This window comes from Thermobia domestica, chromosome 6, assembly GCF_964235325.1.
Source record: "Thermobia domestica chromosome 6, izTheDome1.hap1.1, whole genome shotgun sequence".
Lineage (NCBI taxonomy): Eukaryota > Metazoa > Arthropoda > Insecta > Zygentoma > Lepismatidae > Thermobia > Thermobia domestica.
In genome coordinates this window covers 182,034,007-182,060,145 of record NC_137459.1, presented here as the reverse complement: position 1 = coordinate 182,060,145, position 26,139 = coordinate 182,034,007, and the positions used below count along the sequence as shown (strand labels likewise).

General features: G+C 36.2%; 1 protein-coding gene across 4 annotated transcripts in view; it reads left to right on the top strand.

The window, feature by feature from the left end:
• The window catches only part of LOC145688349 (cadherin-like and PC-esterase domain-containing protein 1), a 1,309,510-nt gene that overhangs the window by 1,257,071 nt on the left and 26,300 nt on the right, over positions 1–26,139 (top strand). For all 4 annotated transcript variants that reach the window (XM_081762492.1, XM_081762493.1, XM_081762494.1 and 1 more), the window contains one exon: positions 11,002–11,148. In XM_081762492.1, the coding sequence (XP_081618618.1) occupies positions 11,002–11,148 (147 nt within the window). The remainder of the gene's footprint in view (positions 1–11,001; positions 11,149–26,139) is intronic.

Below are 26,139 nucleotides of genomic sequence, written 5' to 3'. Positions count from 1 at the left end.
ACATCCCCCTGTTGAAATACGTTCCTGTTACCTCGTGTGATGTGGAGAGATCATTCTCTGCATACAAGAATATTTTATCCGATAGCCGACAAAATTTTACTTCTGATCATTTGGAAATGTACCTTGTAACCCAGCGTTTCCCAACATTTTTCAACTCGCGGCACACTACGGGTGTTTCTTGGATTCTCGCAACACACTTATAGATATTATTATTTGTAAATATAAAACACAGTGTTTTTCATTGTGACTATTGATCTCCTCTCAGAGAAGAAAGCTCTATCATTGTTTTTTCCCCGCGGTAAATAATTATGCTTATTTTTCATTTTAATTTAAAAATAGAAAACAATTGCAATGAAAAATTGGACTCAGGTTTTTAAAATTACGCTTTCTTTCTAAAAAAAACTATATCCAACCTTTTTACTAAGAAGGAAGGTCACTAAATAACGAACAAACAAACAAATCTCTCTTACTTTTAAAACACAAATGTAGTTTTTTTTTTTTTAAGGATTGAATGATACTTTAAATTTTCAAGTTACGAAATAGTCTGCAACAATAAAGAAGCATTAATGATCATAACAATGATAACCATATTTTTTCACCATTAGAAATGCACAGAACAATAACCCGGTACACTGACAAAAAAATTGTAGGTGACATACTTAAAAGAGTAGGTTGCATGCGTAATACTTGTAGTTTTTGGACTTAACGTACAGCAGACGTATAACTGAAAATGCATGTTTTATAATACTTTCTGTGTAAGTGTTCCATCTATTCGTACTTTCTGTATGAAACAATATAGGCGGTCAGAATCTCACATACAAATGGACGTATATAACATATAGCTGAGGAATGTAACAAGTATATGAATGTGATATACAGAAAACTGTTAGATGTCAGACATCCTGCAACGGCATGATGTAACATCTAAGGGCAGTGCATATATAGCATATGGATAGCGTATGCCTCGTACTGATATATGTAGTAAGCAAGAGGGTCCCGTATATGTGTACAATATACCGCTGTCTGGATCACGGATTTTTCTCAGTATATGAAACTTAAAATTGTAGATTCATGGTAATGTGAAATACAAATATACATTTTTCTCTGCGTTTTGCAATTTGATTCCTATAAAATTAATAATTTTGTTCCGATTCTCGCGGCACACAAGCGGCCCATTCACGGCACACGACTGTGCCGCGGCACACCGGTTGGGAAACGCTGTTGTAACCCATTGTGCAACAACACAGTTGAACTGCAGGCACATCTTTTGTAAGTATTTTATTTGAAATTTAAAATGTTCATTAGTGGAAATACTCTTCAATCTTAGTTCAGCTGGTATTGTTTAAAAGATATAGGACTGCTTTTCCCTGCATGAAATATATGCAAAACAATACATTTCGTCTTAAATTGCTTTTAGTATTTAAATTTGTATATTATGTATAATTCATTTCAAAATTGGGCCGTGGTGACGGATGCACATTTAGTGTAAAAGGTTCAAGATTTGAAACGGGACCACACCACACCACATGAGATTTTGGCGTACAAATGCCGTATGCATTGCTTTTCTCGGGGCTTCCCTGTTTCTCTGTAGCCGATTCACATTTTCCTTCATTCGCGTCTGGTTTTTATTATTCTGCAATCAGTCACGTCAGTGACGTATGGCTGTCTCAGCTGTTCAAGCATTTCACTTCATTGGGGGACTTGCATTACGCAGGATAAAGTGTAGTATATTTTTCTTTCTATTTTCATAATTCGTTTAAATATTGCATACTCATACGCGTGTTAATATTACGTTTTCATAAATATGTAGCATATGTAATATTACATATTTCTTACATTTTAAGCGATTTTTATTACATATTTAGGGAGTTGATATTACATAAAAATCCGGACTCTAGTAATGACGCATGAACAGTGTAGATTGATATTTCCAAAAAAATAAAACAAACTTTATTCTTCATTAGTAAACCTTTGGGACCCAGCCACATTTCTTAGCAAAACAATGGTCCTGGTTATTGCTTACAGCGAGTAAACAACTTTCTGGTACATCATAGGAACCTTATATCTGAAATGGTAAACAAGGTTACTTGATCAAAATCCTGTTCAAAATATTTGACCTTATTACGGGAGGTGCTTTTAAGATAAATGGTAAACAAGGTTACTTGATCAAAATCCTGTTCAAAATATTTGACCTTATTACGGGAGGTGATTTTAAGATAAACATCTCAAAAGTCTTACTTTGAAAAATATTATAAATAAACGATTTGAACTAATTTACGAGGGGAAGTCTGAAAATAAGTTTCCCCAGGCGACTGTGGACAGAGGTGGGGACGCAAGATCAAAAATAGCATTTGACATTGAAGAACAAACATTCCTTTATTTTTCCACATAAGTACTACGACCTACTACGTGCATTGAGACATTTGTCATACCGGTCTATAAACTTCAAGAACCCTTCCAGGAAAAATCAGGGCTCTGCATACGGAAGAATCGTAGAAGAGCTTTTGTGACTTCAGAATTCCAAGTTCCTCCCCTACTTCATCGATGGTGATACGCCGGTTCGCTTTAATCATGTCATCACCATCATGACATTTTCGTCTGTAGTGACTGTGCAAGTCCGTTTAGGCCTCGGTGTGTTCAGCACTTGCTGCCGTCCCTCACTGAATTGGCAACACCATCTCAGCACCACTTGTTTCGACATCACATCAGGCTCATAGATTTCCACGAGGCAGTTACGGATTTCTGCTTCCGATACGCCACGTGCCCATTCATAGCGGACAACCACTCACATTTTCTCCTTTGAAGACGACGTCGAAACGCGCTATATCTCCATAGCCACTAGGCTCAGACTGAGAGGCGTTGTGACGGCGTTATCTGCAGGGTCGCGGGCGAATGATACCCACTTGTGTCTGAGTGTGTTGCGCGTGCAGCCACTGTCTTGTTTCTCCCATTCCTGTTCGTTTTTCTGGAGAAAACGAGAGGGAAATCTTAGTTTCGGACTCCTCCTCGTATATTATACATCAATGTATTTAGTAGACTAGTATCATACAATTAGAATTAGCTTATACCAGCGGAAGTGCTCGTTTCTCGCACGGAAAGAATAATGTTTATGCAAAATCTTTGGAATATAATAGGTGAACTATACAACGATGAGCACGGCATTCCGCGTTGCCCCTATCGATTCTCGAGTCAATTGGCATACTTGTTTTTCGCACGGGAAGAATAAGATTATTGCAGAAGAATTTACAAATTTGAAAGTTATGCAACCTGGATCACACGAAGAACAGTTGAGTTTAACCTCCCGTTCAGCCGCGAGGCTATATAAGACGGGAACCTACAGATTAACGTGGAATCCGAACCACATGAGCTCCCGCCGGGAATCGTACCCGGTCTCCCACGCTAAAGGCGCGTATGCTAACCGCTTAGCCACGAAGGAGCTCCACATGAAGAACGGTTGGGGTGCCTCTCTTACGTGTACTATGGTCCACTGTGCAACTTTTGCACAAACTTTGACTCTCCATAATCCACCTCGAATCTAAAATCGAAAGAACAGCTTCGTACACTATTAGATCTGGTGAAGACCTATCTGTGTGCAACATTTGCTAATTCTATATGACTTCTTTCTATGAGAAAATATGATGACAGACAAACACGCATTTATATATATATATATATATATATATATATATATATATATATATATATATATATATATATATATATATATATATATAGTTTCAAGAGCTTGTATATTAAACGACTTTCCCCTGTTGATATTTGCATCGAACACAATTTTAACGTTTCTTATCTATTAGTTTAAAAATTAAAAGTGCGTTTCAAGGCAAATACTTCCTGAACTGAGCTCAATATAATGTTGCTAAATGTATGATTTGTCTCAAAGTTTGGTCACATTGTAACACTATGTTTAATTCTAAGGAAACTCGAAACAGGATCAATGTGAAGCTGTATAGTGATTAGGTACAGTGAACCTGACAGGCTTGGCTGCCTATTATTTCAAATTGTGCTTCTGATATAAATGCGAGCTACTGCTTCTCGTACTAATGTTTCTGTTAAGGAACAAGTTTGTTCCATATAGTTCTCAAGATGGATGGCAGCATAATTATTCTAAGAACGCTTACCTGTAAATTTAGATATGAGATTTCTCACTTGCAAATCTTCTATATTTTCTCCATATTTAAACGACGATCGATCGATTAGTAATACATACCACGGCGTAAGATGTCGGTGAACTCAGACCCTTTCGTTCTTAGTATTTTGAACGAACTGCAATGCCACGCGATTCTATTAAAGGGTTACTAGTTCAATGTTAGTGGCGGGTCGTGCTGCACGCTATATGCTATGACACACGCTGCCAAATGTAATCCATTCAAATGTTTCTAGAAGTTAGGTTTCTGCCCTTCTGAAAGTTTCAAGAGCTTGAGCACGGTCCTCATACGTTGTCCTTGAACTTTTTTTTATTTGTTATTATTTTTAAATTACCACGTTGCATTGAATAGCGTGAAGCCTATGCAGACGTCGTTCTGGGGATGTCGTGCATACTATATCGAGAATTTCGAGAATCATATATGTACGTCAGAGTTTCCTTGTACCATTGTGCATCACAATATCATCAATATTGTTTTTCTAAAATATATTGTTACTAATACGTTCCACATGTAATGAAAACAAACTATGCTGTACTGTTCACAGCTAATCAGTATAGAATATCAAAAATGAAGTATGTCCGCAAATATTTAAGTGCTAAAGTATTTGTTATTTGGTTTCTTTCTACATATCGTCTCATTTTGTATACTTGCCCAATTTACTGAAAAATCTCCATTTTTCTCACAGTTCAATAATAGTTTCTTTTATTTCCGAGATGCGAAAGTATCTGGTTGCCGTAAACAAGATCTATCGAAAACGGGTTTTGACGATTGAGTGTGTCTTGTAGGTGTCTAGTTGTCATTCGGACTAAACACTTTGTATTAAATTTAACCTCGATTTCTATTTTCAGTTGGAACACATGTGCAGGACCAATATCAAATTGTACAGCCACATCTTATATAGCCTTAATGTTGGAATTAGACATAAATCCACACACACACACAAAAGAAAATATTTTTGCACATAATCCAGAACACATTCCAGAGTTACCTCGTAGCTAAGTGGTTAGCATGCACACATTTGTTGGGAAGACCCGAATTTAATTTCTAGTTGGAACTTATTTGATTTGGACAGCACCATAGGTTGTAGTTTCACGTCACTTATATATTTGGTGAAGAAGGGATGTCAACTTAGAAAAAGATCCAAAAGTGTTTGGAGTTATTAATATGATTGAATATTCTACGAGTGTGTCATTTATATCTTACATTTCGTACAATATTCTAAGTTGTTCCGTAGCTCATTCGATCAAGTTGTATTTTCTTTCAACTCATACTCTTACCACTTCTAACTTACACGAAATAAAGTAAAAAGCGTACAAAAAGGGTCAAGCAAACATCTTCCTGTCAATGCATTTCCTATAATTTTAACTTATCCCATTCTGGATGGTGCATTTCTCAAAGAATCGTGATTGACGAAAAAATAACCTAAATATTATGACTCATGGATTGAAAAATAGTATACTTGTTGTGTGAGCAGCAGGTTAGTGATCCAGATCTCATCTGTATATTATCAGTCTTTCTGTAGTTATATCATGACTATTTCTTGAATAAATATTTACAAAGTAAAATATTATTTTTATAAAGTTTCATATGTCGTAGTACATCAAAACATGTGCCCTTGGTCCCTTGTAATTATACAGTGATGATGAATGATAGGTGAGTTGTCTCATGGCTCATAAGTTAGCTTTTATAGTTTTGGACGCGATGTCTTCCAGTAAGAATTCACGTGGTTTCTATCTCATCCAACCTTGGCACTGAAAAGGAAGTTTAAATCCAAGAAATAATAATATGATCGTAATTGAACGAGGTAGATCTTCCTATTTAGTAGGATGCTGCTAGGGCATTTATACAATAAATTGGTGTCAGGGTCAGAGCTGAGTTTTGTGTGTATGTGTGGAAAACCCACTCAATCTCTTATCACCTACTGATCTTGCAGTCTTACAGTATCTTAACTTCTAACTGGTTGATGCCATTCGGTGTCACACCATCTCTTAATCTTTCAACTTCAGTCAAACTTTGATCTATAAAGTTTAATATCAGTTATAATTTGGCTAGCGTGTGTGCTTTTGATGCACATGATCGTGGGTTCGATTCCCAATGGAAGAACATAAAAAATAATTTTACAATCATTCACTCTCATTAATCATCCGTCTCGTTTAGTCTAAAGAGCATAAAAGAGGGACGAACAAAAATCCGTTTCACTTCTTCATCAGTTCTATTCATTACGGTGAATTAATTTGAGGTCGTGCTTCAACCTATTCGGTTGCCTATCTATTGTAACCACGCAGATGTTAATAATTGATTCATACTTTAAACCAATTCAGAAATATTTTAATGTACCCTCTATTGCTTCTTGCTAAAACATAAGAACCTCACCCTGTATCGTCCTCACACCACTTTTGACCTCTGAACCTCACACACTGACACTGAGAGTGAATATGTTGATAGTCGGGTCTCATTAGGTCCGTCTGATGTCTGAGTTGCTATACCGTAGCTTAAAATTTAACCTCTCCGTCCAGAACGTTTAGATTGTGCCCAGCGGTGTTAGTTCATTGTTGTTTTACGTCCTTATACAACATCAAGGTTATAAAGAGTGATATATATTCATTTACATGGGTTCCGAACAACAAGGACACTTGAATCGGGTGCATGTGGCTGGTGCACAATCTATAACCCAAAATTACCTCGTACGAAACAGTTTTTACTCCATTATACTATTTGCTTCCAAGAGTGCTGGATATTCAAATTACGTCTGCCACTCTTTTCGTTTTTAATACCATTGATGGTCTTGTGCGTAGACAATAGCCAGAAATAGGAGGCACGGCGGCTCAGTGGTGGAGTTCTCACATCTGCTGCCAGGGATGCCTTGCTCAATCCCAGGCCATGTTAGTCTGTGATGGGCACTGTGGGTTTTTTGGAGGTCTTAACTCCTACATGCTCATTCCGCCAATTTCTTGTTAATAACTCACTTTCATTAATAATCCGTTCAGCCATTTCCTTCAGCCTAAAGGTCAAAATGTGAGAATGCTAAATAAAAAAAGACAATATAAACTATAAACATTTTTTTAATGTCAAATATTATATCTTTATTTAAAATTTTCACTACAATACATGAATCAAGCTCTGCTGAAGCAACGCCCACCGCTTGAATACTCTAGCCGATTTTGATACGCCCTCTACATGAAACAATTCAGCTGAAATCTTCATTGAATTTCATCACAGCGGAAAACATTTTTAAACAAATATGAATCACAGCGTACCACTGGCCTTTCTTTACTAAAATCACGTGTTCATATTTCCTTGCTCGCGTGTTTATCACAATTGAAAATATTTGCACCTCAATAATTACACCTTATCGAGCAATATGAAGCGAGAAAAATGTCACACCCTTCCACACCATGTAATTGACGTCACCTTAATTGACGTTTTCTGAAAATGTCCCACCCTACTTTGCATCTCTTCTTCCTGATTACAAACTCTTCAGAGCTTTATACAAAGCTTGCCTCTACCCATCATTATAGATTAGAAACACTTTTTATGTTTCAGCGGGGAAAAAAGTGACTTGACACAAAGAGATATTTGAGACATGTGCTGCAGATAATACCAACTTTGTTGTGGAAAGACTAAGTTGTAATGCCATAGTTTTTGGAGGTAGATTTAGTTCTTTTAGAAAAACAGTCTTTGTTTCGTAATTTACGAGCGGTGTTGTAAAGGAGGATTATTTTCGAGCTTTGGAGGAGAGCGCAGGAAAGCCTAGCTTTAGATGGTTGGAGCCTTTGAAACTATTGTGTTTATTTACAACATTGAGCGCTGATTCCACCAATGATGTGATAATACTTGACTTTCAAAATCAATAAGTTATTTTAATTCTTGGCATTGATACAATTCTGATTTCTAGTGAATCCCTATATTTAAGTTAGAGCATCACCTTAAATTGGTAATTTTAGATAATAGTATACGTACAGAAATCTGTTTTGTTGAGCGCCAAATTGGAGATAAAAAATATACCTGTGATATAATTGTTAGCGTTTTACAAGCAAGATGCTATTTTCTGCTCCTCCTACATATGTTATGAGGTGACTAGCAGAGTAATTCATTCATCTGCTAAAGCACTGCTGCCAAACTTCTAACTGTGGGCTTACTTCAAACCAAACAAGTGTCTATTAATCAATTGAAATTATAAATTCCATACAATAGGTCTCCGTGATGCTCTAGTGGCTACCATGTGCACTCTCGGCAACGGGGTTTCAGGTTCGATTCCCAGTGGAAGAGTCTTAAAATTTTAACTTATTACAAAGGTTTGGATTCCACCTTAACTGTAATTTCACGGCCTATGCAACCTTGGTGCCGAAACGGGACGCTAAATTCCAACCAACCACTTCATACAATATAAACTACATACATCTGTGTATTCTATGGATGGTAGAGGTTTATTTGAAGAAACTGTATACATTTATTTGGATTAATTAATTGATACAAAATGATAATGTTCGGATCTTCTTGGTGACTAAATTTAACTGTCTTTTTAAATACAATTCAGTGAGATGATAAGTATTTGCAAAATATAAATGTAATACGATAAACAGATTCCCATTGTAAGTTCATTATGTTGACAGCAGAACCATAACCGAGTAATCTGCGGCTCTTGTCTGGCTTGCACAAGATGTGTCAATTGCAGGTGCTCTCTTTCGATTTGTGTGCGTGTGGTTCGTTATTTACAGCTGTTGCCACAAAATGATCCATGATCAAAATACGTCATTGACATTTTATGTGGTCGAAGAAAAGTTGAAACATATTAATCAATTAGAAAATGTATAAACATGTGTGTGTGTATATAATGCACACATATTAATCAAGATTGTATCCATGGGGTGAGATATTTAGGTCGAAATACCGTGTCTCAGTAGTAGAGCGCCTACATCTGATGCGTGGGGTCCTTCGTTCCATCTCCGGCCAAGTAAGTTTGTAATAGACAACATCGTGTCCCTTGGTTTTCTCAAGGTACTCCCGTTTCCTCCCACATTACAATTCCACTATTCCATTATTCCATTATTATTCACTTGCCTTAATCATTCGTGTTCCGAAAATGATTGTGTTAAATTGTGATTTTCGAGTATTGGTTATTATACGTAGTGAAATATTGAAAGCAATATGTTGCAAAACAGGTTGAAAACAAAGTTTGTTAATATACACAATGAAATCTTTCGCATCTTTGAAAACAGTGTCCTTTAAAACAAACATGAAACGTAATGAAATACTAGATGTAAGGTTTCTACTATCTACATATGAGTTACTTGCAAACTTTGGTGCGATTCATTACAACTTGAGTTGAGATACAAGCCCGTTGAGATACAACTGAAACAATGTAAGCCCGGTGTCAACATCTCCCATAGTAAGTGTCGAGTTCTCCAGCAAGACTTCCAAAATCTACTGATCCGCACCATTCCGTTTATGTGTTCTTGCATTTGCCAGTACTGCATTCAAGGTGAATATTTTGTATTTTATAGCAAGGGCAAGGGTTATTTTCAACTGTCAAGCATTATCGCTTTTGCTAAATAAAATTACCGTAACGTTCAGAGTAATGTCGCTTTGTTTCTTAACGTGTCGAAATATTCCTAAATGACCCTACTTTTCGAAAGAAAATCTATGTACGAGTTCTTGAGTTCTTGAATAGTATTATTCTGAAAATCTGTGAAAATTTGGGTGTTACAGTCATGCTGTTCAAAAAAAAAAAAAAAAAAAAAACATTGAAACGATTAATTTTTTCATAATAAATAATCTTTTCGTTCCACAGCTCATTTTCCACTAGTGCTACCTATGCGGCAATTTTATAACATATTTGAAGCTTGCATATATCTGTCCAAGATAGTGGTTCATCTGATTTATCTGGAGGAATGCTGTACAGCAGCCTCTAAATTACGTACGTTATAGAAATAACTTACTGTAAAAGCTGTCATAAAGATGTTAAATTTTTTGGTAGGTATACACTAGGCCGTTTTAAATATTATTGTATAGTAGAAATTTCCCCCATATACGCTCGTTCTCTCCTAAATTTAAGGTGATCATACGGTGGACTATAAAAACTATTAGGTGAGACTTCCGTATATAGCCAATTACATTCTAGCTGTTAACTAAAACCTAAGGCAGTGTTTCCTGATATGTTGTCCGCTGACTTCCGGGGACCAAAGAGATTGAGTGGGGGATCCGTGAGACATTTTATTTTCATTAAACATTATATTGCTTACATCTGAGATGTTTGCAATATATATTACTTATGTAGGCAATTGAGTAGAACAGAATATAAAATATAGAAAGAATATCAAAAGTGTCAATCTAAGCTGAAAGATGAATCACCATGACATTAGATGAATGTTAAATTCATAATATTAGGCCTAGATTCGTATCATATCAAAAAGCTGATATGATCGCATTTTTTCTTTTTTAATATTACCAGTTATAGCAGTATTGCATTGACATAAATGGCACACTTAGTGCTGTAAAAATATAATTTATCATTTCATTTTTGTGATATTTTAGGTACATTAAAAAAAGTAAGTTTTGACTCCATGGGAGGCCGCGGAAAATTAAAAGTTGCTGCAAGGGTTCTGTGACATCAGAAAGATTGGGAAAAGCGGATCTAAGGAATTACTATCTTTACTGGAGCACATGTCTGGAATCTGTACCAGAGTTGACATCCCTGAAATTCGTGTTTTTAAGCGACTTTGCGTGGTGAGAAATTATGTTTCATAGTTATGTGTGGCCTTTAATTTGGAGTGTCATTAAACACCCGTTCGTTTTAATATATTTGTTTTCACGTTTTCGTGTTCATTATTTTCAGATTCAGCAGGAGAAACTGCTGCTGCATTCCACAGGATTAGCTGCCTTTGCCCGTCATCATCATATGGAACTTGTGGACACCTTCAATATCACGGCAGCAAGATACAAAGATTTTCTTCAGGGAAAATGTGCTTGCCATTTTCATAAGGTAACCCAAGTCCAGAAAGCACTAAGTATTTGAAGATTTACTTTTATATTATGATTTGTTATGATTAGAGACTGGGTGTTTAGGCACTAAAGACCTAGAACATAGGTAGGCAAATAGGTATTAAAAATTAAAAAAAAATATGCAGTAAAATAGGCACTAAAATGTAGCTCGAAATAATGAAGATAAATACTCAATACCATTAAAAATAGATTCAAGTCATAAATAATGCTCAAAGAATATAGAAACATACTTCTTTTTCAATATCGTCTTTTCTTGTTTATATAAAAACGAAGCTTGTTATGCATTCCATATATACTGGGTGAACCTGGAAGATGTGCACATACTTCGGGAGGTGATTCGTGACATCAAAAGAATACAAAAAGTCATGTTGCATGTTGTGGAATTCTGCGTCGTATACGAGTGACAGGGAGGCCAACTTGGAATCGAAAATCGAATCCTGTCAATTGGAGCGAAACATGTGCATATACTTTGGGAGGTGATTCGTGACATTCAAGAGGACTTCTTGTCTTGGAATCAACTTGGAAGGACTTGGAATCGAAAATCGAATCCTGACAATTGGAACGAGACATGTGCACATACTTTGGGAGGTAATTCGTGACATTCAAGAGGACTGTTTGTCTTCTTTTCATGTCACGAATCACCTCCCAACGTATGTGCACATCTATCTGTTCCGTTCCAATTGCCAGGATTCGATTTTCGATTCCAAATTGGCACCCCTATCACTCGTACACGACGCAGAATCCCACATGCAACAGGACTTTTTGTCGTCTTTTCATGTCACGAATCACCTGCCAATGTATGTGCACATCTATCTGTTCCATTCCAATTGTCAAGATTCGATTTTCGATTCCAAGTTGGCATCACTATCACTCACACACGACAGGGAATTCGACAAACTACAAGAGGACATTTTGTCTTCTTTTGATATCATTAATCACTCGGAAGTATGTGCACATCTTTGAAGTTCACCCTGTGTATATATTGTAACGTACAACGTGCTTGTGTTTACAAACACATAATATACGTATATATGTATGTATTATTTATGTTATATAAATTATATATTTTCCAAATGAAGGCTTATTTTGAAGAAAATGCGTAGAATAGGCAACATTAGGCACTAAAGTAATTATTTAGGCAGTAAAGCTCAAAATAGTCAAAATAAAATTGGCTTAAATCTATATATACCCCCTATAACCCCCTATATAAACTTTAAAACGTTATGTTTTATCATATCTTTAATATTAAAGAATAGGCATATTGCCTAACATCCGGTCTCTAGTTATGATATAAGTAAAGGTGTAAACAGTTGAAATGAAGGACAGATACATGATATTTGTGCTTTACATTTGTGACACGTTCAACCGAGTAAAATCAAGAAATTATGCACTTCAACATTTTAGATGAGGAACAAAATGCATTAAAACAGTCATTTCCAACTCCCTAACATATGACGTAGGAGTTGGCGTTTACGACCAGAGGTAGGAGAAGGATAACAGGTTGAACAAAAAGAGGAGGAAATGAAGTTGGAGGAATAGAATAAATCAAGGTTGGCAGTGTTCGATTAGCCACCAATGTACGAGTAGTGTATCTGCAAAACCATCGACCAGGCCTTGTTTGCCTGCCACCATTGTCTTCTATCGACCCTGGGTTTATTGCTGTCTCCTTGCCCTGTGTGAGAATTTTACTGAGAATCTGAACAGCAAACTGTGACTTCACTAGGGATGGTCACGATTCGAGTCAAAGGTAATTTTCTCGAGTCGAGTTTCAAACTGAGTCGCGTTTTTGAGGTCGAGTTTCGAGCAGAGTCGAGTTTAATAAATGAATTGCTCGTCCAGCTCGTTTTAACTCAGTTTGAAATCATGGCCTGATTAAACTGGAAAGCAACAGCCATGAAAACATGTAATTAGTAAAGTGGAATACTTTTAGTGTTGCTCACGAGGACAGACACTACTCGCATCTCGTCTCGTCTCGATAACGAGACAATAGATTTTTTTTTTTATAACGAGACAGCCTCAAATGTCGTGAGCATCTATATAAAGTAGATATTGTATGTAGTTCTTACCATTAACACACAATGGGTACTACACGGCGAAATTTTGAGCCCAAGCAGAAACCCAACCGGGTTGTGATGTCAACCGGCTCGGCTTGGTTCAATTGAGCGAACAGCTTGAGCCGGCTCGGGTTGGATAATAATAATAATAATAATAATAATAATAATAATAATAATAATAATAATAATAATAATAATAATAATAATAATAATAAGTTGTAGTGGTGGTAGTATAGTATCATTGATAATGGATATTGTCTACTGACTTGTACTGCACTTATGGCGTTCGGTTTGGTTCGGCATCTTTTTGTGAGTATTGCAGTATTTTCTCCTTATACCATTCATTTGACTTAGGAAAAACAACTTAACCGGGTCTGTAGTATTCTGTTTCCATCTACGAGGCAGTGAACTTTGTGGTGGACAAACACCGTCTGCGTGGGTTTTGTCGGGGTTCTCCCGTTTCCTCCCACTTTCTTCATTCCACCATTTCATTCATCACTCATCATCACCGTCTCCTTTAGGCTAACCGGCAAAAACGTGGGACGTAAAACTCAAAGGTTCCATTTCATTTTCACCTACGAGGTGATGTCGGGAGGGTACCTATGTTAAAATAACCCCGACTTGGCAGCTGACTTCCCCCCATCTCTTTCCAATGCCAGTTTGCTGTAGTTAAATTTAATTCCGTTTTGTACTTGTCCCCTTCCCTTGATGATGACGTCAGCACTGTAGAGGTTAGACATTGAATTTGCGTGTGATCCTTAATCCTTCATATGCTCGTCCCTTTCATTCTTCTTGTCCCAGAGTACTTGAAACTACATACAGGATTTAACTAAAGCCTGTGACAAACATCTTGGCATTTCAGCTAAACGGATAAAGATAGGCTGAAAATCAGAAACATGGGAGAAACATTTCCAGGCCCAAACTGAAAATTAAGAAGAAGAAAAAGAAGAAGAAGGAAAAACAGAAAAAATAAACCTCATTAGTCCCAAGACCTGCCAATAGGAAAAAAATACTTAATAATAATAATAGGCAGGAGTATTTCCCATGCAAGTCGGTAAAGTTTCCGTGCCAAACTAATAGGATCACAGTAGATACTTACAAAAATCCAGAGTGTTCGAAAACTTTTGAGCGGTAATATATATATATATATATATATATATATATATAGATATAGATAGATAGATAGATAGATAGATAGATAGATAGATAGATAGATAGATAGATAGATAGATAGATAGATAAAGGAATGTGATAAACGGATAGAAAGAACAGAAATATTAAATTCTTATGCAGACGGGCTTTCTTTACGGAACATCATGGAAGAATGCGATGGGACTAAATTATTTTCTACTCTTGTTGATTTTAAAAGAACCTCTACGTTGTTTGAAATGCAATACCCTTAATTATTCATAAATGTATTGGAATTCAAACGTATATATTAACTAATTAAACAACTACTACTGCATAATTTTGGTGCCGGGATAGATGATCTATTCATTGTCCACTGATCATTTTGCTTATCTTCCGTAGTGTATGCGCTTGGCTAAGTGAACTGAAGCATTGCAAAGAAGAAATATATCCCACTTAAAATCTTCTGTCATTATGGTCTGCAGTTTATAGCTTTGTTGTAGAATAGGATGGAAGCGTCTGCCTTCGTGGTTTTCAGCACATTATTAAAAAAGAAAAAAAAAACTCTCTCATTTCTCATTACACCTTCCCTGAGCTTTCCTCAGACGCCTCTTTAAAGTGGCAGAAGAAAAAAAATGAATTGTAGCTTGCGAAGGTAAAATCCTCTGATGTGCATATTACGGAGATCAATTTAGTTTAAAAAATCATTGCCAAATATAAATAACAGAAAAGAAAAAAACATTCGAAAGTCTTTCTGAATGATGGTATACTCTATCTTCACAGAATTTTAAATACTGAATACTAATACTGCATCACAATTTGTATCAACGTCCAATAGAGTAAATTATTTGCAGTTGTCATGAATGCAAAAAAATAAAATATGTTTCTACTTGACACTAAGTAACATTTCCAGGAAGGATAGAAGGTTTTAGACTTCCAAACTATGTTATATATTAGTGCAGGAAGTCCTATTGACTGTAGGATTTTTTAATAGGGGTGCCACTGAGAAGAAGGTACTAAAACTTTGAGGAGACCATTCATGTTTATCTATGGTGTTGCAGTGCCTCTGGCCTACAAATGGCTGTTACGCCAAGTGGTTTGGTTTTGTTCATGATTATCACACTTGAAAAATAAATGCAGAATAACTTGACACTATCACACACACATTTCGTGTTTATCGTTGTCAAGACTTACCTTTTCCCACTTTGAACCCACCTTGAAATCAGAGCATATCTGAGAATTCTGTCGTGAGGATTTTTGCATCAAAAGATCCAATATATTTCAACAAAAAAATTCTTGTACGTCTTATCTGGGGGAACTACATACAGTGTAGCCAAAACCAAACTATCACTTAACTCAGTATGATGTGCTTATTCCGTAGAAAATACGAAATCTTCATTTAAAGGTTGTTCAAAAATTTTGTGGACCCTGATCCAAGATCCAATACATTTCATTCAATCAAAAATTTTCTTATACGCCTTATATCTTGAAAACTACATACAGTGTAGCCAAATTCAATCTATCACTTCACTCAATATAATGTGTTTATTCCGTAGAAAGAACGAAATCTTGATTTAGAGGCCGTTCAAAAATTGTGTGGCCCATGATGGAAAATCCAATATATTTCATTCAATCAAAAAAAATTTTTTGTATGTCTTATATCTGTAGAAATACATTCAGTGTAGCCAAACCCGAACCTTTACTTAATTCAGTATGATGTGCTTATTCCGAAGAAAATACGAAAACTCGATTTAGGGGTCGTTTAGAAGTTTTGTGGCCCCTGATCCAAAAACTAATTATTGGCCAAGATCGCAATCTTTTGATCAATTTTTGGTTTTCCTAACTTTCTTGTTGGGAATTATGTCCTTACGCCCCCATTGCACCTCATTGATAAAATATGCATTTTCGGATGTCGTATGTGCGACTTTCTACGCGCTGATATGGACTCCATAGTTTCTCTTCGGAATAACGCGTGTTGGAATGAAATTTTTCCTGATTTTTGACGGCCGTAGCTCCGAAATCATGCATTTTCCCCACATGTCTATGTGAACCTTATTACCTTATTATGATGTGAGAATCGCTTCGTACCGTTTGTCGGTATATATTATAGTTCATTAATCCGATATTAGTGTCAAATTCATAGTTTCCGGGGTCCATGAGCAGATTGATGACAGTTTCGATACCCTATTGGTCCTATTTCAATTCCTCAGTGAAGATAAGATCCCCTAGCACACCTAGAGGGAATAGAAGGGGATGACATATAAAAAAAATAATCGAAAACAACTGATATTAATGTCGAATCTGTAGTTTTCGGGGTCGCTGAAAGAACAGTGACATCCGATGCTGTTTACATCAAAATTCATTACCGCCATTAATAATCCTGAGGGATAGAATGTGACATGCAAATATAATTAAAAATGACCAAGGTTAGTGTCGGATTCATAGTTTTCAGTGTCCCTAAGTTGGCTGGTGACAGTTTTAGTGCCATTTAAGTCCAAAGTCAGCTCTCACCAGGGAAGGGTTCGAACGAGGCACTCGACATGTATGATATATGAAAGAGGGTGTGAAACTATGTACATATGCAAATTTATAGCGGCTGAGGGCAACATGGAGAAGCAGGAGAGCCGGAAGAAGTATGGCCGACCGTAGGGTCCAGCAACACAGAAAGGTAAGAAATCACTCGTGCCGTGTGTGCATGGCCACAGAAATTAAGGTGAAATGTTTAGTAGTAGATGCATGATAAGATCTGCTATATGTAATGAACATCATGGCCGCCATATTGAGTGGCCATCATGAATTCGGAGTCACAATGTGAAAGAGAAAGTGGGTCATCTGGGATAAGAAATAGCACTGAAATTTTACCAAAAAAATCATTGATGTTAACCTTTCTGCAGTAACTGTATTGTGACTTGAGAAGCAACCTGCAAGAAAGTCGTGAAGGAATATTTGAACAAACGTCGGAATAACCTGCTGGAATAATGTTGGCACAGAATGCACATCTAGAGAAAGATTACAAAGAACGTTTGCACATGCAAAGAGCTGGTAATATTGCAGTGTTAAAGATGGATAATTGTTCACGTTAAAAAACCTGACACAAAGGAAGACTGGGGATTACAGGTACAAGTACGACGTGGTTCTTCTCAAAGAAAATAACATATATCATCACATAAGTAAGTATACTGATAACGGTATATACCAATATATGAAGAACAGTTGATGTGAATAGTATCTACAAGAGTGTGATGAAAACACAAGAGCTGTTCACAGTGTCCACACCTGACGAAACAGGAATTATTACACTGATGCTGCTGACAATCCGATTATGTTTCATAATCAAAACAAAAGGACATTCAATCTGGAATTTCCCCGGTTTGTCTTCAACATATCCAGCCATATAGAAGGCATGTTTAATGAAATTGGTGAACCGAGGAGCACTAAACTGGAAGTGTGAAACGCTTGGAGACCGATGAAGTTGTCACGATGTCGTACATGAAACCCATCAATATTCAATGCAGCATCCATGATAAACCATACGTACTGTTTAAACGTGCGAAAGAATCCAACGTCTAGAGGTTGAATACGTCCAGTGCATTTAGGAGGTATAAGTTTATTGTGAAACTCAATACTATGCGGAACAGGGGAATGCATCAGTTTATCATCTTTGTTACAAGACCACGAATCAATCAAGAGTAAATGGGATTGTCGTTCACATGTAGCCAAAATACTTCCTAAAGAAATAAATTTTAAATCATCCTTGTACATACTTGCTGATTTAATAGCAAATGCCTTGATATCGATGCGATGTCAGGCATCTTTGCAAGGAATTTACCCGTAGGTTCAGCGGATATAAGAAATAATGGCGAAAACAGTTTCCCATCCATTGATATAATGGGCATTACCATATACGAGTCGTTGATCCTATGCTACAATACACTCGTTCGACACTTTTTTCTTTGCCAGTGTCGTGCCTGAATACATTTCTTTGTCGTATCTACTTTGGACTGTTAAAAACTTGACTTAAATTGAGGTTTTCTTTTAAAAATTATAGACTTTGTTTCAGTAAGGAACTTTTCTGCAGTTTGATGTAATTCTTGCTCATCTTTGGCTATTTTGAACACGGAATAAATAATTTTGCATGACACAATATTGCTATGTTTTCATTTTATTTTATTTTTTAATCCAAGACCAAAATGCTTGGAATTGCAGAGCGCCCGTTGGATCCATGTCCTCTTTTATATGCATCTAACACATTTTAATTGTCTGATCATGAACTATTCCATTCATGGCCCGCGTACTTTTAAAAGGTAGTAATACCTCATTGTTTATTTTTCTCACAGACCCTTTGTTTCGGTTTCGTTCAAAGTTACGAAGGGCAGAAACTTGTAGCGTGAAAACACAGATTACACTTTGCTTCATTTACCTAAAGTTTTTTCTGTCTCCATCCAGCAGTAATACATATTTTCTAACTGTTGGCTTCGTATATTTTGCAGGCTCCTTATTAGGTGGGTATGGAGTGTAGAACGAACTACTACTCTGGTCAGAGTTACTATATCGTCGAACATGCATTGAGTTACACCAGTTTCTTCCTGAGGGTTACTGTGACTACTCTTATCACAGTCACTGTCTCTCTCTCGTCCTCATCTGATAATGCTATCACCTCTCTCTAACGTTTGAAATTCTTCGATCACTGTATCAATGTTCACTAACTTCATTTCTGATCTTCTGCAGAGGGATTGTTACACGTCCTGAATTCACTCACTAATAATGACACAACTACTTGGGGATTCATTATCATGCCCACAAGAAGAAATAACTATTCTAAATGATGAATTAGAATATACCTTGTCACGGTCTAGCACTTCCTTAACAGTGGCTCGCCAATTAAGTATATCTAGCTTTTGCGCCATACTGGGGCGATTTTGACAGTTTCTGTGCGTCTTTCTTGGATGTTACGCTTCAACTCACAATAGTTACTACAGAATGGTTAACACCAATGTATTCCTGGTAAGTTTTCAGTGCTATTTCTTATCCCACATGACCCACTTTCTCTTTTACACTGTGAACCCGAATTCAAGATGGCCACTTTCAATATGGTGGCCACAGTGTTCATTACATATAGCAGATCTTATCATGCATCTACTACTAAACATTTAGCTTCATTTCTGTGGCCATCCACGCAAGGAACGAGTGATTTCTTAGCTTTCTGTGTTGCTGGGCCCTACGGTCGGCCATATTTCTTCCGGCTCTCCTGCTTTTTCATGTGGCCCTCAGCCGTTATAAATGTGCATATGTACATAGTTTCACACCTTCTTTCATATCCGATACATGTTGTTCGGCAACTCGAGTGCTCCATTCGGACCCTTCCCTGGTCAGCTTGGGAAAGACACCCCTTGCACTCCTCGGAGGAGGGAAGAGGAGACATGAAAATGATCGAAAAGGACCGATATTAATGTTTAGTCAATAGTTTTAGGAGACGCTTAGGTAAATAGTAACACTCCCGATGACTTTTAGTTCCGATTTAAGTCCCCATTAGCACCTGGGATGTGAAATGGTGACACCTAAAATATCTAAAACAATCGATATTAATATCAAATTATTAGTTTTCAGCGTCGCTAAGTTAATTGGTTGTATATACCAAGTCCAAGTTCATCCTCTAGTGGGGGCAAGACTCCCCCTCCTAGGGGAAGTAGGAGAAGCAGGCATAAAATTGATTAAAAACGACCGATATTAATTTCGAATCTATAATTTTCGGTGTCACTTGGATAAAGAGTGACGCTCCAGATGACATTTAAGCAGGTTCAGCCCCCATTAACACCCTGAAAGGAAGATAAATTGTGACATATAAAAATAATTGAAAATGACCGATATTAGTTTCAGATCCATAGTTTTCGGTGTCCACAAGTTGATTGGTGGCAGTTCCGATATCTTTAACTTCAAGTTCAGCCTCCAGAAGGGGTACCTAGGGAAAGTGGAAGGGGTAACATACAAAATGATCAAAAATGAACTATATTAGTGCAGAGTCTATAGTTTTCGTGGTTGCTGAGATGAATAGAGACATCCCCCGATACCACCTAAATCTAAGTCCAACCTCCCTTAGTTCCCCTTAAATGGGAAGTGATGACATGAAAAAAATAATCCAAAAAAGACCGATATGAGTACTGAATCAATAGTTTCCGGGTCGGTAAAACGTCTAGCCCGTTTGAAATGACATGTAGTATCCACGTGAAGCTGGGATTTTTAATCATACCTTAACTTGATTGAAGGCGTATGGATTGAACATAGTTATTCAAAATTTACATCCATCAAACCGAGTTTTCCAAAAAAAATCAACCTTAAATCTTTTCCTAGTATCGATATAATTAGCAAAATTGTTTTTAGTAGGAGATATTCAAATTGTATTTATCAAAATATAGGATAGAATGCACAAATTTAATCGCTGTACTCCAAAAATGTCAAAGTTAATATGGACATAATAGTGTAAAACCTTTTAGTAAACTTATGTAAGCCTCGGGGTAGAATTACTCAAAGCTCGGTCTTAGAAATTTTCAATTTCCTAGATAAAAAATAGATTTATCTCCTTTCTCCGCTCTCTTAGATCTTGATTTTTTTTTAAAAAAAAACTATGTTATTCGTAATCTAGACTCCAAGGAAAACTTTTTTTTTTTTGAAAACTTCAAATATCCACTTTCAGTTGTTTTAAAGGTCTGCTGAACAACGAAAAACAGTAAGAGATCACCTACTTTAATCCCTTAGATTCTTTTTTCGTACAAATCTACCCTGTATTCATGATAGGATCCAATGAGTAAATACGTGCAAAATTTCAACTTCAACGCCTAAGAATTTCAGAGATCTGTTAGAAGTTGAAGGAAAAAAGAATGCCGTTTCATATTACTCTACATCACCTTCGGCTTAAGAGGCCTCATCACGGCGAAATTAAAATACCGCTAATTCTACAGTAGTTATGTCATATCTTCAAATAGATAAAATATAATCGAAATGTGGAACAAGAGCGCCCTAGACAATATCATTTGACATGATATACCGCTATCACGACTCACTAATCTGCTTTCTATTTCGAGTCATTTTGAAAATCGGCATTTATTTTTGCGTTTCTAAACGGCTGAAAACGGAAAGCCACTAGATGATATGTGATAACGGTATCTCACGCAAAATAATATTGTCTAGGGCGCTCTTGTTTCACATTTCAATTATGTTTCATCTACTTGAAGATATCACATAATTACCGTAAAATTAGCAGTATTTTAATTTCGCCGGAATAAAGCCTCTTAAGATTCAAGGATATCAATTGTATACATAAAACTTCAAGTTGTTGTGCCAAGACTTTCTAAAATCTGATAAAAAAAATGTTCAATGCACTATTTTGACTTGTAAACCTTCTTTACTTCGTAATTCTAAGGTACGGAGAAATATTTATATACAAAACTTTCAGATTCTTCACCTAAGAGTTTCTGAGATGTGTACATCGCAATAATAATAATAATAATTTTATAAAGTACGTATTCAAGCCTTCCTTTCCCCCATACGGACGCATTTAAAAATCTTATTTACACTCTAGTGTGTAAAGAGAATATTTATACATAATTTTAAGGTTCTATATCCAATTGTTTCGGAGATATAATGGACAAATCATTCCAGCCCCTCATTCCCCTCAGGGGCCACATTTCACAAAATGTTGTGTCCTACAGTGTAAGTAGAACATATATAGAAAAATTTCAAAATACTACATCTAATAGTTTCGGATATCTGGCGAGCAAAAAAAAAAAAAAAAAAAGCCTACATTTGCAAGTCATTTTCTTACCTACAGCCTAGAGTGCAAGGAGAACATACATACAAATTGTCAACATTACATGCCTAATAATTTCGGTGATTTGTCGAACGGCAAAGAATCATTTAATCCTCTTATTCTTCCTTAGGGGCCGCATTTCAAAAAGAAACCAGTCTTATCCCCAGTTCATACTGCTAGGAAAATATTTTTGCAATATATCAAGGTTGTACGCCTAATAGTTTCGGAGATCCAGCGAACTGCAAAAAATAATTCAAGCTCCGTTGTCCCCCTTAGGAGCCATATTCAAAACAAAATCCATCTTATTTTTACCATAAACTGCAAGGAAAACATTTGTACGAATTTTTAAGGCTGTAAACCTAATAGAAGCTCTGGCGAACGAAAAAAAAAAATTCAAGCCACGTTATTCACCATTAAGGTCCTCATTTCAAGAAGTTCATCTTATCTACAAATTGGAATACATGAAGAATACTTGTACAAATTTCAAGGTTCTTAATTTCTGACCAGATTAACACTACGTTTTAGTTTGAATACATAAATATATTACCATTGTAAGACAACGCTAGTTATTTAACTAAGAAGTTTCAGAGTCTCAGTGGGTATACTTATATTTAAGGTTCTATGCCTAATAGTTTCGGTATCTGGCGAGCGACAAAATTCATTCAAGCTCTCTTACCCTGCCTTAGAGGCTGCATTTAAAAAAAAAAAAAAAAAAATCCCGTCTACTCTACAGCTTAAACTACAAGGGAAAAAATGTGCAAGATTTTGAGCTTGTATGCTACGCCTAATATTTTCGAATATTTGGCGAAGAGCAAAAAATCATTCAACTCACGTTACCCCTCTTCGTGGGTAGCACTGAGGAAAGAATGTTATCTACATCCTAGATTACAAGGAAAACACTTATACAAAATTTCGAGGTTCAATTCATTGGGAGACGTCGAACGGCGAAAGATACTTGTAATTCAGGCCTTTTTATTCCCTCTTAGGGACCGCATTTTGCAAAATCCTGTCTTATCTACAGCCTAGGGTTTAAGATAAACATTTGTGCAAAATTTCAAGGTTCTATGCTTAATAGTTTCGAAGATTTGGTGAACGGCAAAAAATAATTCAAACCCCGTAACCCCCTTTTAGGAGCTGCATTTCGCAAAGTTCCATCTTATATACACCCTAGATTGCAAGGAAAGCATTTATACAAAATGTCAGGGTTCTACACCTAATAGGTCGAGAGATTTGGCAGACAATAAGAAATACTCAAGTCCTTTATCTCCTCTTAGTGGCCCATTTTGCAAATTCCCGTCTTATCTTTACCCTAGGATGTTGGTGCAAAATTTCAAGGTTGTATACTTAATAGTTTCGGAGATCTTCTGAACGGCAAAAAATCATTCAAGCCCCGTTATTCCAATTTAGTGGCTACATTTCGCAAAACTCCGTCTTACCTACAACCTAAGGCCCAAGGGAAACATTTATGCAAAATTTCAAGGTTCTATGCCTAATAGTTTCGAAAATCTAGTAAATCAATGTTGATAAGTGACTCACTGGATTCACATTTTTATATAGTATATATATTACATTATATTTTAATGTGAAGTCATATTACGTGATAGTTTAGACAAAAGCTATAGAAGAAATGATCTATGAAGATGTAGAAGCAAATAAAAACCCTATAACGTCAAAATTCGAGAAAGTTGGCAATTACACTAGAGTCGAGAAAATTATAAAACTCGACGTATTTAAATGTTGCCAGATACAGGAAGTGCAGCTACCTAAGTATTTTATTTTATTTTTATTTTTTACACAAAATATTGCAATTTATAACTATCGTATGATCTATTATATGAGAAGTTACGGTGTGGACAATAATAAAAATTATTTAACTCATTGTGATTTTTTTTCCACCGTACTTTGAAAACTTGACAATGATTTGTAATGGAGATGCAGAATACACAATACTCAAGGAGCAGCTACACAACGTAATTGGAAGGAGAAAGAAAGAAAGAGAGCCAGTGGCAGTATTTTGTTCTCAACTTAATCATTATCACAGTTCCACAGTCTATAACTTTGTTTGCTCGGTTCTCATAAATCGTAGTTCCCCTTCGACCATAGGCATTGTAACATATGTTGTTAATTGCCTTCATCTGTTTGCAGATATGAATGTAAACTACATCATGCTGGAGAAAGTTTTCTTTCCCAATAGAGCAATTTTACTAAATTGTATCACGATCTTTGCTTTTGCAATGACCTGCATGATGGTATTGATCAGCATGTATGTAGAGCAACTGAAATAGACAAAGAAAACACTAAAGAAGCAGAAAACGTCACTAGATTGTTCTTATTTGTGCCTTATTCTTACATAATCCAAAATCAGTGAATGAATGGTAGGTCCCCATATGTTGAGTCCTATTGCTTATAAATGAATCGTAAGTGTATCGTTGAAATAGAAAGTTCGCCAGACGTCAAAACTTTACTTGTTCGTGATAATTTTATCTCCTTAAACAGAAACGATCTTTCTAAAAATAAATAAAGGAAGAAAATAAAAAAAAAAACAAAAAAACAATGAAGACATGTACTGTGAGAAACACAGGAGTAGAATAGAATGGGCAGTGTACACCAATGCAGGTAATAACACAATTCGTTTATTGGTCTTTAATACAACAGGTTGATCCAGATAGTAATCTTCGACAGACGAGACAAACACGTACAAAATGGAAAAGTGCGATAAGACATGTTTGCGTGTCATTTATTTTCTGACTACTGTTTCGTGCCCGTCTTCTGAAACACTAATGCTTGATAATTGAGGATTGCGAGTTCCAAACAGGTCATTGTCCTGGAATTGTCAGACGTACTCGATTTACTTTCTATGGTTACCACAAAATTGCACGGTGGAATTATTCACAGTTAGATGACGGGACTATTTTCCTGACAATATTTCAGAATATGGTCTGCTCAGTATCCTATTCTGCCAAGAGTTTGAGATACAGTTGTCGATGCAAGTAAAGAGATGAAACATGCTAGGGTTACTCTTGAAATGATGTTGCCTCTTCTAGGTGTACAAATAACAGCAACTTTCCCAATACCTTTACCACTTTTAGATTCAGTTTCATTATTTCTTTTCTTTACATATGTTATGAAGTATTTGAGAACATACGATTTTATAAAACAATCTGATATAGTATACATCAGTCACTTCCATCTGAATGATGTGTGACGTAAGAGAGCACTTTTACAATCTGAGAAATAGCAGAAAGAAACATGGTGAGCAAATGAGGGAGGAGATGAGATAGGATAGTGGAATGTAAACAGTGTTGCTAGTGCACAGTAGTTATGGATCCACATATAACATTTGTGAAAAATCATCCACTACGCTATCGATGTTCTTGTTTGGCTATAACCACCATCTCTTATATATATATGTCAGATTTCCTACGTCTTCTTTCTTCTTTCTGTATGGTTTACTGAAAAGGGGAATAGCCAGTTATGACGCCACAGAACATTCAGTTAAAATGAATGGTACATATGAACAAAAGGTGCATCAAATGGAAATCTGATATAGCTACGTCATTTGGTGTAATGTTGCTGCTTATTTTCACTCTAAATAATGCAGTTTAGCATGTCATTGGAGTTACAGATATTGGATATCGTAGTTATTTATGCGATCAATGTGCTGAAAACAAGTTGAAGCTTGTTACTATATACCATATACCTTGGCAGACAACGGGTGAAAATTTGTCGGCCAGGTAGCAAACGGCAGGAATGCGTTTCCTCGTAACCCACTCAAAAATACAGATAAACCACCTGCAGAAGAAGCTAAAACTAACGGCGTGCGGCAATAAACTAAAAGGATGATTCAAAACCGCTGAATTAAAATTCACAATTTATTAGACAAAGGCACAATAGTTACTACATGTACAAAGTATGTTGCAGTATAATTGATTGAATAAGTATTCGTCTTCTGTTCTTACAAAATAATTATACTTATAGTCATATC